This window comes from Aquarana catesbeiana, linkage group LG11 (genome assembly GCF_042186555.1).
Source record: "Aquarana catesbeiana isolate 2022-GZ linkage group LG11, ASM4218655v1, whole genome shotgun sequence".
Classification (NCBI taxonomy): Eukaryota; Metazoa; Chordata; class Amphibia; order Anura; family Ranidae; genus Aquarana; species Aquarana catesbeiana.
In genome coordinates, this window is record NC_133334.1 from 176,174,548 (window position 1) to 176,188,356 (window position 13,809).

At 40.7% G+C, this 13,809-nt stretch overlaps 1 protein-coding gene across 1 annotated transcript in view; it reads left to right on the top strand.

Annotated features, from left to right (window-relative positions):
• Positions 1-13,809, top strand: part of PYGM (glycogen phosphorylase, muscle associated) — a 1,234,135-nt gene that overhangs the window by 518,612 nt on the left and 701,714 nt on the right. Inside the window, exon 5 of the mRNA XM_073605061.1 lies at positions 3,701-3,832. Coding sequence (XP_073461162.1) covers positions 3,701-3,832 — 132 coding nt within the window. The remainder of the gene's footprint in view (positions 1-3,700; positions 3,833-13,809) is intronic.

A 13,809-nucleotide genomic window follows, 5' to 3' on the forward strand; every position in this document is an offset into this window, starting at 1 on the left:
ATATATATAGATCTATATATACTTTTTCCTTCTTCTCCCATAGTGCAATAACTTCCTCTATATTGATGCCACAAGGTTGGATATTATCGGTCAGTCCTTGTATGTTATGAAGAGCACCTTGCACAGACGATATAGCTTTTTCTCTCTGCATTTAAAGGAGTGCTTTCATTAAAAATGATTTAAATACTGTAATGCCCTGTATACACGATCGGACATTGATTGGACATTCTGACAACAAAATCCATCGGATGTTTTCCGACGGATTTTGGGCCAAACTTGTTTTGCATACACACGGTCACACAAAGTTGTCGGAAAATCCGAACGTTCTGAATGCGGTGACGTAAAACACATATGTCGGGACTATAAATGGGGCAGTAGTCAATAGCTTTCGTTTTATTTATTTTTTTATTCTGAGCATGCGTGGCACTTTGTGCGTCGGATTTGTGTACACACGATCGCAATTTAAACGATTGGATTTTGTTGTCAGAAAATTTTATATCCTGCTCTCAAACTTTGTGTGTCAGAAATTCCGACGGAAAAAGTCCGATGGAGCCCACACACGATCGGAATTTCCGACAACACAATCCGATCGCACTTTCTCCATCGGAAAATCCTACTGTGTGTACAGGGCATAAGTGTTTGAATAATGCATTCAGATTACATGCTATTCAGAAGTCACAAAATGTCGATTTAAAATGTAATTATCCTATTTTTCAGAAGTGGTATATTCCCTGAAGAAGATTTTGTTTATCCTTGTACATTTCAAAACGCATCCCCATCTACCATACACCATCGTATTTCATATTGATGGAGGAATAGCAAGTAGCTGGGGAATACCACTTCAGAATTGTTTAAACTCTGTATTTTTTATCATTATTCATACATTTTTACTCTTATATGGAAATAAATATCTTTTTAACAATATAATTCTCTTTTTTCAACTGCCTTTAAAATACCAATTTTGAGGTTCTTATCAATGGAAGAGAGAACATGCATCAGGATTGCACCAGATAAACAGATAAACCGGACTAAGCAGCAGCTCTGTGGACCACACCAGGGCAGACATAGACATATCTCAAAGTAGAACCAGAAAACAAGCTAGAGGTCAGGAAAGGCTGCAGACAAGTGAATCTGAAAGTTTGCAGAGTTCGGTATCACAGAAAGTCAATCCATGGTTGAAGACAGGCTGTAAACTTTCTGTGGAAAGCTTTGTAGCAGGAAGAAGCATTGCCTAAGTCCTGGCCATTTACTTGCTGATTTGTGTTGATGACGTAAGTGGCTGAGACAGGATTTGGCAATGACACCTCAGAAGGATCTCAAAAGGGATATTAGAAACAGAAAAAGTTTTAGCAACATATATCAGACAACACCAATCCATAACAGGCTTTCTAACCCATAAATCAGAACATGTCATTAGCTTATTCGCTGATGACATTATCCTAATGCTCACAAACCCGACAACTTCCCTGGCTTCAGTACATGACAAATTACAAATGTTCACTAAGATCTCATACTATAAGGTTAATGAGAACAAATCTTATATACTAGCTATTGGTATAGAACCACATGTGGAAAGGGTCCACTGTTCACGGTTTTCATATACATGGTGTAAAGAGGGGGTGAAGTATCTAGGAATCACTCTAACAGCATCTCCGGACGTTTTTTTTAGGGCCAACTATATCCCCTTTCTCAACTCCTTACCGTCAAAACTGCAAAAATTAGCCAAATCGGAACTCCTATGGTCAGGACGCCTTGCCGCTTTTAAAATGGTAATTCTATCTCAAATAATATACCTATTTAGATCACTTCCTATCCTGGTTCCTAACTCCTTTTTTTCCAAATTCCAGTCTCTGCACAACTAAGAACATGGTTCCCGGAATCACCTAACACTAGGTGGCAGGAATTAGAAGAGAATCAAACTCCCAACAAAAATCTGTATGAATATTTAATGATCCATCCACGTAATTTTTCCCATACTCAGTTTTTAGCTCCGTCAATGAAAGCATCACTCAGAGCCTGGAATATCTTAGTGAAATACCAATCATCTACCCCTCCTGTATCTTCAATACAGATACCTATCACCAGTTTATCCGGGCTTATACCAGACCTTCACATAAAACACTGGGCAGAACTAGGTATTGCAAACTTAGAAGATCTTAGAATAGGTCCCGTGATGAAAACATTTAGAACACTACAATTTGAATACAATCTAGAGCAATCTGAGTATTACAGATATATACAGATTTGCCATTTTATGAGAACCAACCCTCCTCTTTCAGTACAACTCCCTTGGAGAATAATATTATACCTTACAAAACAATCCACCAATATCAAAGGAATATCATTATTTTATAATACCTTAAATAACAAACTAACATTTGTCAAACACTCCCATATTGAAGCTTGGGAACGAGAACTATCACAATGTTTCACACCAGAACAATGGCAAAAGGCACTTCAGACTACATATACCACTTCCAGGTATATCAACCTATGGGAATTAACACAAAAGATACTAATGCGTTGGTATTTAACACCATATAGGATCTCCAAGTTTGACCACAACACCTCTCCATTGTGTTGGAGAAACTGCAATCACATAGGCACTCTATATCATATACTTTGGGAATGTCCAAAAATACGTACACTATGCGGAAAGGTATTTGACATACTCACACAAATAACAAATCAGCAGATTCAAGCTACATCGGGACTAGCTATTCTCGCCATAGATATAAACCTATTCCCTAAAACCTATAGGAAAATAGTCTCTCAAGTCTTATTAAGCACTAGATTAACGATAACTAGACATTGGAAAACACAAGAAACCCCCAGATTAACAGAAATAATCCTAACCACCAACACACACATCACATATGAAAAGATGTTTGCATCATCCCAAGGTAAACTCCTGATATCGAACAAACAATGGAAACCGTGGACCGAGTGGTATAAATCAAGATCGTTATAAGAACTATAAATGAAACTGATATATGTACACTCACAGGATGAGCTTTAGGATAATTCTTACAAAATAGAACACTCCATTTATTATTATTTAGTATAATTTGATTTTGTTGTTATTTAATTTTGTTTTTCTTTATTCTGCCTCCACTTCTCATATTCACTTAACAATCATCACAACCGGTTCAAAATTATTACAAGTCAGGTGAAATCTGTACTGATTATAGATCCTTTTTTGATTAATCAAAAATGGTAGAGCCTTATCCTTCCAGGGCAAAGCAGGTACCCAATAGGGGTGTCGGAAGGAGGGGACTCTCCTAAAGTGTATATACTTCTATATACTAATAATAACTACAGGATCTGGAAATACCAGGAGATTTCTAATTATTTCTAATATGTTTCAGAGTACAAAGGCACATGAAGTTATGTGATGTTAAGTAACATAAGTATCTAGTTGATGAACTGGAAATGTTTATATTGTTCAAAACTGTATAATACTGCCTTCCTTTCTAAGTACTATTGTTTGTATTTTCCTTTCTGATTAAAACTAATAAAAATCTATTGAAATTAGAAACAGAAAAAGTTAGAAGCGAGGAAAGAATTCGGTAATAATTAGCTCAACAGCGTAGTTATTGCTTATATTTGTTCTCGCAAGAATTTGTCAGCCAATTTAGTATGATATTTTTACCGACTCTACCAGTACTGTTTTCTATGACATTTTTATTTTGTTAATTAGGTGGAAGAGGCAGATGACTGGCTGAGGTATGGAAACCCCTGGGAAAAAGCCCGTCCAGAATACACGATTCCTGTGCATTTTTATGGCAAGGTTCAACATACTCCACAAGGAGCTGAATGGATTGATACGCAAGTAAGTGTTCTTTTATAGTCTATTCTAAAACTGCACATCAGTGCTAAGCTTGTCATAAATTAAAAAGTATGATTGTGGTACAAGTCTTTCAATTTCTTCCAACATTAGCTATTTATTTTTTTAGATAGAGTGAGAAAATCTTAGAACCTGACAGATTTTAAATAGCAGAAATTGGTAAGTTAACAGCTTTCCAGGAGGCCCAATTTCACAAAATATATTCTCAAAGGGAAAAAAATCCACAGGACTAGGGAAATAACCTAAAATATAATTAAAAATGATGACATGCCCTGGAAGGAACTGATGAGTAGAATTATGGCAGTCAAAATAAAAATTAAATAATGCCATTTAAATGCCAACTGTGTCCCTGTTGAGAATATTGCCCCTTTTTTCTTTTTTTTTCAAATAAAATACAATAAAATTAACTTCCTGTTCTGTCTGAGTTAGGCAAAATTCCCAAACAGGCACAGAGATAGCAATAAGAAGTTTTTATAGGTATATGAGGTTGCCTGGACCGATTGTGCCAGATTGGCTTAGATCGTGTTAAAATTTTTTATTGGTTTCAGAACAGAAAGTAAACACTTTGTAGGATTCTTCTGTGGTTTCTCATATCTTGGAGTAATTTTCAAACATAAGAGTGGGTGAGGAGCAGTGTAAAAAACTGTTAAAAGGCTTTCCTGATGCCTCTATGGCAGCATACTATCACATGTATGCTGCCATGGTTATGCACCAGGAAAATAAAATTACGGTAGTTACAAGTATGATACAATTTTCTTTTTTCCTGGTGCCTCCATGGCAGCATACAAGTGATAGTATGTTGCCATGGATAGGCACCAGGAAAAGAAAATTGCGCTAAGTATGATACAATTTTCTGTTTTTGAGTGTGAAGACTCAATTTATTTATTTGTAAAACAGACAGCCAACACATGTTCTCATGTCCCTCTGTTTTCAGGGCTCTGGAAATGAGCTAAAATCCAGTTAATGACTGAAAGTGTGGATTTGTGTCATAAGGGCTGCTGTTGCTAGTTTGCATATACTGTTTATTTCTTGAACCATATTGCATTATAATAAAAGTGCATATCAAGCCAAAGACTTTTTTCTAGTTTTGGATAATGTTGGGAAAGATTAGAATTTTGATCACATTTTTATTGCTATCCAGGATGAGAGAGAGAGAGATTTATCATCAATTTCTGCCCTACTGAAAATAGTTTTACCAGACAGGATGTGAGGAAAAATCATAGAAATTAAAGCAGAAGGCAAACCTTTTTTTGCTCATTCTAAATAGAGTAAGGGAGGGATATAATCCCTACCATCTATGTCCCCATGGGGAGATTTCACTTCATACCCTGTCCCATAAAGACAACAGGAAGTGAAAGAAAATTTCTCCAGATTGGGGGAAATCACTGGTAGTCACCAGGGTCACCGCAACTACTGTCCTCATTGAAAGATTTCCTGTCTATTATGGTGACCATTAAAAATTGGGGATTTTCTTCAACTTATGTTGACAATATTCAATAGGAAATATTGAAAGTGTAAATCTCCCTAACTGGGACAAAGGCCACAATAAAAACCAGTCAAGGGTTCCAATCACTCTCCACTCTATCCACTCTGTACTTAAATGACTAACAGAGGTTCTAGCATTCCCCTACTTTATCAAAAAAAATTTCCAGGACAGGCACATGACAGATGATTGGTTCTTCCCTCTTAGGAAACATAATCCAACAGATTAAAAAGCCCCTCTCACCCCCTTGACCCACAGTTCAGTTTGTGTTTCTTACTGCTCAGGAGTACACGGAAATGTTTTATTTTTTTTTATACCCATTGGCTATTGGCTCAGTGGTCCCATATTTGCTATAGCCCATCTGAAGATTTTGTCTGGAGGGTTCTCTTTGTTATTCAGCAGACTTGCCCATCCCAGGATCTTGTCTCACTAGTTCGTAAGGGGAGACTCCTGAAGCCCCCAGTGTCTGCCTCTGTCTGGTGAACATTTTTACCCCCATGCTGATTGTTAGATGTTTAAAGGGTTAAACAGCCTGGATTGTAGGTTTATCCACATGTGCATTGGTGGCACAGATTCTAGGACCATCTTCTCTTCCTGGTGCCATTCAGGTATCAGTGTCTCACAGAACACATAGAGGGATAGATACGTTGGTGAAGGGAGGAACCAGTTCTCCGTTAAGGAGGCAATAATTTTTCTGGCAGCTGCAACCTGGAAATGTCACATTTATATGCTGCCCTGTTGTCGGTCGGGTACAGATGCCAGCATCAGACATAGAGAGGGGATCCCCTACACCCTGCAAAATGGAGAGCAGGGAATTGATGGAGAGTAAATCCACTTCTGGGAATAAATCAGAATCCGATAAGTAATGTTTATCTTTCTTTATCCATATGGGACCTTCCTAAAATTTCACATTGCCCCCTGTTGTCCAACACTCCATAAGCGACAGTTCTACCAACTGACCTTTTCCAACACATTTTTGTACACAAGTTTCTTTAACCATTTCTGTGTTCTTTGGTACGTTAATCTGCAGCTGCGCGTGCTGAACAGAATTTCCGCGACTGCTGCGTCTGTTCTGGGCCCTTCCTTTACATGAGGTCTAGCGGGTTAGATGGTATACACACCATGTACCAACCACTGCTCAGCGGGACCTCAGACTACACCAGCAGGAATGCATTCCATCACACCATTAGACGGAGAGACTTATAACATCTCTGCCATTTCTGATTTCTCCGGAGCATCTTCCTCACAAAACAGCCGCTGGAAGTACTCTCACGGAGAAACGTGAGACCACTTTCTTTCTTTCTTTTTTTTTATATTATTTATTTATTTTATCAAAACACATTTTACAGTACAAAAAATATAAAAGGCGCACTGCACAACACAGTTCCTCTAGTCAATTCATTATTTCCCCTCCCTGCCCCCCTCCCCTCCCACCTCTCGTTTCAATGATTTCTATTTATGCTTCCTCTTTAAAAGCTTATCCCCTCTAGTCTCTGTGAGTCATAACCTCGACATACCTCCACGTCTTCTTAAACTCTTGCCAACCCCCCCACTTATCCATCAACCCCTCTCTTTCTTCCTCCCCACTAAATCTCAATCTCTCCAAATTGTATGTTCCTTCAATGGCATTAATCCAGTCACTCATTTTAGGGCTTTCTTCCTCCTGCCATTTTTTTGGTATAAGCCTTTTCGCTGCATTCAACAAATAGGGTACTAATGATTCCCTATATTGTTTCACTGAACCCTCTATTCCATGGAATAGGCATGTTCACGGATCATCGGGTATGACTTTTCCAGTAATTTCTTTTGCTAGTTGTAAGATTTTTTCCAATATTTTTTAATTTGGGGACAGTTCCACCACAGGTGGGCCATCGTTCCCACCTCCTTGCAGCCTCTCCAGCACTCCTGAGATTTCTCATGTTGGTATTTACTTAATTTATCTGGTGTTGCGTACCACCTTGTCACACACTTATAGTTCATTTCAAGCCGTCTTATTATCTATGGCAGAGCTGTGTGTTAGTTTCAAAATTTTACCTATCTTGTGCTTATATTAAAGTAACTCCAATTCTTTTCCCCATTTTTTAAAGAATGGCAGTACCTCCAGTTCATCGTTTGCCAATAGCACCTTGTATAACTGAGAAATATCCTTTTTTGCGCTTCCAACTATGCATAGCTGCTCTACTGGCATTAGTTCGTCCCGTGTTCTTATTGGTTGAGGCAAATTCTCAACAAAATGCTTCAAATGGAGATAGCGCCATTCATTTATCCCCATTAAATCCGTGTTTTGTTGTGACTTAGAAAGTGTGTTAATTTTCCCTTTAATAATTATGTCTCTTAATTGTGTATTATCTCTTTTTATCCAATTCCCTCCCATGATCCTTTTCCCAGGTGCAAAGTAGTCATTATCTTTCAAAAAAATTAAAGGTGAATTATACTTCCATTTACATTGTTTGTGAACCAAATCCCATATTTTAAGTGCATTTCGTGTCATCTCATGTGTGTTTTCTCCTAGTGCCCTATATTTTGAAGGGTTCCATACTATTCTATTTAACCGTGCTCCACTCATATTATTTTCTATTTTAACCCATCTTTTTTCACTTTTCTCTCTTGCCCACTCCACCACTCGGGATAACACCACTGCGTAGTAATATTTTTTAACATCAGGGACCGCTAGACCGCCTTGATTTTTCCCCTGTCTTAAAACTGCAAATTAAATTCTAGGTTTTTTATTTTGCCAAATAAATCTCATTATGATGGCATTTAAGACCTTAAAATAACGGTGCGGCAGAGCAGCATTTGGAACTTGTATGTAATCTTTGGTAGTAAGACCATCTTAACTGTGTTGATTCGCCCAATCCAGGAGAGGGGTCTTGAGGCTATTTTTTTATTTCATTTTTTATTTCATCTAGTAAAGGGATGTAATTTACTTTATATATTTTCTTCAGGGAAGTCACCAAGTTTACTCCTAGGTATTTTAATCCCTCCTTCCTTCATGGGAACTGGAATTCCTCATACAAACTCTGCTCCTCTTGTTTACTTATATTGATATTTAAGATCTCAGATTTATTAAGATTAATTTTAAAATTGGATAGTTCTCCAAATTGTTTTAGTATTTTAAGTAAATTTGGCATTGTAATCCTCGGATTGGATATGTAGAACAATAAATGGTCGGCAAAGGCCGCCACTTTGTGCTACTCATCCCCAATCCTAATACCACCTATATCTGGGTTGGACCAGATTGTTGCGAGAAGGGGTTCAAGGGACAGTACAAAAAGTAACGGGGAAAGGGGGCACCCCTGTCTCGTCCCATTTTTCATTTCGAAGGAGGGGGAAGACTCCCCATTGATTTTTATAACTGCGGTCGGTTGTTTATATAGTACTCTAATCCACTGGGTCATTCTTGGGCCCAATCCCATAAAGTCCAGTGTTTTTATCATGAATCCCCAGTCTACCCTGTCGAATGCTTTTTCAGCATCGATAGACAGGAATAGACCTGGGGACCCACCATTTTTAATTTTCTGGAGGAGGAGCAATGTTCTCACTCCATTGTCCCTCCCCTCCCTCCCTGGTATAAACCCACCCCCCCAGCTATGATGCCTTCTCAGGAGAAAGAGAAAACAACAAAGAAAGAGAAGAAAACTAGAAGAAAAAAAAACAATTGCTCTTTCTCCTTCTCCCTTCTTCCTCTCTTTCCCTTCCCTTTATCCACAGCATTGTTAAACAATTTCTATTTTCCTCAAAGCTTTGAGGAGAGTTTGTTAATGGCTATCTTCTTATATAAGACTGTCTCCATCTGACCATGCTGGTATCTCTGGTACTTGTGGGTCCAGTTTATTGCAGAATTCCTGCAGCTCTTCTGGGAACCTTAATTTTGTGGTTCTGCCGTCTTTATGGCCTATCAGGCATGCCGGAAATCCCCAATTGTACTTGATATTCGCTGTTCTGGTTTTTTCTATAAAAGTGATTTAAGAAGTTGTTGCCTAGACAGTGTTTTAGGTGCTAAGTCCATAAAGATTTGAAGCTCAGTCCCTTCATATTTTGGAGGGGATCTTCCCCTTAATTTACCCCAAATTTCTGCTTTTTCTTCATAGTTCTGAAATCTAACTAAGACATCTCTGGGGCGGTCTGCTGCTAAGTTTTTTGGTTTTCTGACCCGGTGAATTCTATCAATCTTAAGGCGCTCCTCGGCCCCATTGTTCAGCAGTGACTTAAATGTTGAATTCATGATTTTCCTCAGATCTTTGCGGTTTTCCTCTGGGAGAGCACAAATTCTCAAGTTTTGTCTTCTACTTTGATTTTCCTGGTCCTCCAGTTTATAAAGGATCCTCCTCTGATTAATCTTCGTTATTCTAACTTGTTCTTTTAGTTTACGGAGTTCCTGGACCTGATTATCTGTTCTCTCCTCCATCTCTTCCACTCGGGTCAACAACTGTCCCAAGTCTGTTCGTAATGCACTGATTTCCCCTTTATTTGCGTTTTCAAGTCTCAGTAACATCTCCGACATTTCCAGTTTTGTTGGAATTTGGGCACCTACATTCTGTTCTTCCATTTTTCTTGACTCTAGTTCACTCACTATGATACTGATACTGTGAGACCACTTTCCACACAAGTAACCAACATTGTAGTAACGTCGCCTGTACCACCGGTCTCCATTGATTGGTACTATGCAGTACCAGGCCACCCATCTGTGGTGGATACACGCAAGTGTACAGAGAAAGGGTTTTCACCAATTCCAACATTTCCCATAACATCTCAGTTATTTCTAAACATCCCACATCTAAACACAGAAATTTAGGGGCTCTTCCCATGGAGGGGCTCATTTGCTAAGGCTCCAAAGGCTGAGACACAAAGAGACCTCCACCTCAGAGGTAACGGACACAACTTGAGCAGTGCCAAATGCATGTGTCATACTCATCCTCTCATTTTCAGCAATACTGAGCCTTTCCAAGTCATTTTCCAGTACACTGTCACTCTGACACTCAACATTACTCATCTGTTTTGATGTGGACAAAACATCGGCCTAGTACGCATGCTTATCCGATCCTTCTGATTAGAGGGGTTTAAACTTCTGCAAAACAGCCAACGCACCAGTGACTACAGGCTCTGCAGACTCTCCATTTACCACAGCAGCAATAGTGTCCACCTCCCTATTACCTTCAGAAATTTTTTCCACCACGCTTGTACCTTTATGGCCAGACTATACCTGTCTTTCCTGTCTTTCCTGTCTGTGATCCAATTACCAGAACTCCATAGCACTGCTCCATCTACCCAAAGAGACACAGGCATACAGAGTGGCTTGGCAGCAGACATCCTGCACAAGTTACCATTAACAAGCTCAGACTGTGATAGTCCATGCTACACACGAGCAGTATCAGAGCTGTCCTGGTCAACCACTGGCTCTAACACAGGGAGTTCTCGTAGGATTTCCAGGGACAAATCTACGGCACTGCCTGTAGTTGCCATGGGAGACATCCAACTATCATTATCAACATTGTCAGTAATACATTTCCCAACATCATCATCCTCAACATTCCTGCCTTGTATAAGCTGCCTTAATACATTAGCAGTTAGAGACTGTAGGATATTTAGTACATCACTTTTCACCTCATATGAAACAAACTCACCTGCCGGGGCGGCCCCACAGTTGTCCCGGGAAACCTCAAACTTAGGTACCCTGAGCACCTGTGAGGTCTCCAGAGACATCTCTGTTGCACCTGTCATGGTTGCTAGGGGCAATGGCACACATTTCTCAGTGGTCACCCCTGACATATCTAGATGCAATACCACACTTTCACCACCGTACACTGACAATGCTTCATTAACTTCATAAGACTCATACTGTTTCAGTCTTGGCAGGATGCATTAACCTATTATTTACCTCAGCATTACTAATCAGCTTAGTGTACCACACATTATATTCATTTTTATAACTTGTCTTCTTGCTACACAGCACACTGCCTGAAAACAAATCCTTATCTGACCTGTCTTGCTGTGGGTTCAGCATTAATCCGTGCTTCACAGCAGCAAGTCTCTCTTGAAAGCGGATCTCCTCACCAAATTTTCCACCACTTCACCGGTCTTAAACACATACTCAGTCTCTCTCATACCTGAAATAGGAACAGTCTTACCATTCCTGTTTGCAGGTGTTGAACACTTCAGTTGAGGGCGTAGTCCGTTCTCGTGTCTGGGTGGAGCGAGCGCGAAAATACCATCCCTTTATACTGAATAAAATAAAATAATGTATTTTCTCATTAATTGTTTTTCATCTATTTATACTTCTTAGAGGCACAATTAAAGTCCCATTCAGGTCTATATACCTTTTTAGGAACACATTTGCGTAGTCCGTTCTCGGCTGCACTCTTACAGGCTAATGACCCCTATGGTTGCAGGGCAACATTGCAGCCTTCTTAAACACTCCAATGACTCCTGTAGGCAAAATGGATTCCCTGTTGCCAATGGTAACAGCCAATAGTTTGGAACAGGAACCTGGGCTTTCAGGTACAGGCTTTTCCTCAAAACCTTTATCTTTTGCTGTATTCCAGTTTCTGGGGCAAGTAAACACACCATGCCCCAACTGACCACTTTCCAGGCATGGAACAATTTCACTCCCATCTCTATGGAAAAGTGGAGCCACTTTTTCCTGTAGCTCCTTCTTTTGGGCAATAATTTTTCACTTGTTGCCATGGGAGACCACACTCTCACAGCAAAACTTTTCCAGCACTCTCCAACTACTTGCACAGGCTCCTCTTGAACTCTGTCATGACTCTTGTCAGGAACACTCCACCATGATCCACAGATCTCATGATTGAGCTTTGCTTTGTTGCTATGGGCATCCCTGCAGACCATCACACCTGTCCCCAGCCCTGAAGACCATCACACCTGTGCCCATCCCTGAAGACCATCACACCTGTCCCCGGCCCTGCAGACCATCACACCTCCCTTCCCTCTCCCAGCTCTGCAGACCATCACATCTGCCACTCCTCTCCTAGAACTGCAGAACATCACACCTGTCACCACTCTCCTAGCCCTGCAGAACATCTCACCTGTCACCTCTCTCCTAGCCCTGCAGAACATCACATCTGTCATCCCTCTCCTAGCCCTGCGGACCATCACACCTGTCTGCCCTCTCTTAGCTCTGCAGACCATCACACCTGTCTCCCCTCTCCCAGTTCTACAGACCATCACACCTGTCTCCCCTCCCTTAGCTCTGCAGACCAGCACAACTGTTTCCCCTCTCACAGCCCTGCAAAACATCAGAAGAGTGGAGAGATGTTATGCAGGGCTGGTAAAGGGGAGACAAAGCACTGTGAGTAAACTAAGGAACCTGCCATAGTTCTTACCTTGCTACTGGGCCCCCCATACCATGGAGCTCTCCAGATCTGCCTCTACATGGCTGTAAAAGCTCTCAGTCAGAGCTCTATACTTTAGCAGCCTAACCAGCCTCTCAACCTGCAGGACAATGTGGGAACAGCACCAAACCAGAAGTGAGGGAAAAGGTTGAGTCCATAGCAGGACTAGAATAACAGGCAGAACAGAGGAGTCAGACTGCCCTCCTCCTTGGCAGCCTGACAACACTGAGGCAGGAGACACCACTTGTGCTCTCTGTAGCAGGGCGTCGGAAGCAGTCAGTGTTGGATGTTACCTCCACTCATCCTGGCACCAGCCCAGCTTCAGACATTCTTGGTCAGCGTGGGTTTGAAGGGGCAGCTGCTTTAGGCCCCAAAATAATGACAGTGCCCAAAGTAGCTGTCCCTTTTGCCCTGTGTTAAAGAAGGCCCTGCCTCCAGGAAGGGGTTCTTACGTGTGTTGTGAGAGATACTTTCAGCACCCGAGCCCCAGACCTCAGGTCACCCCTCCAGACAAGGGGGCACCCTCAAGGGCCACGGACATCCTCCTCAGCACTCCATCTCCATTCTCCACGCAACTGCCCTTGCTGGCATGACTCATGCCTATTTACGAGGTGTGACCTGGGAAATGTATGTGTGCCGCTCAGGCTGGGTAGAGAGGGGGGCATGTAGACAGTGCATCCGCAGATGCTGCTAGAGTGCTGATGGGGGATGGAGCCCATCCTGTCTCCTGCGAAAATTCAAGAGACAAAGGGGGTAGCCCCTGGAAGTCGCACATCTATGGTATCCTAGAGAGGTGAATGAAGTGGCAACCTCAGCCTGGCCCCCAACGTGTTTCACTCCACCCCCCGGAACTTAGTCATGGGGGTAGGGAACTCATGCATGTGGGGAGTATTTAAGCATCATTGGTAATCACTCAGGTGTAAAGAAGTAGCAGGTGTGTATGATTCATTGTGATGGGTATTTATAGATCTGTCAGTGCAATTTAACCTAAAGTGCTACTTCCTATACAATTCATAAAATTGTGAGTGCAAGGAAAAAAAAAAAAAAAAAAAAAAAATAATATATATATATATATATATATATATATATATATATATATATATATATATATATATATATATATATATATA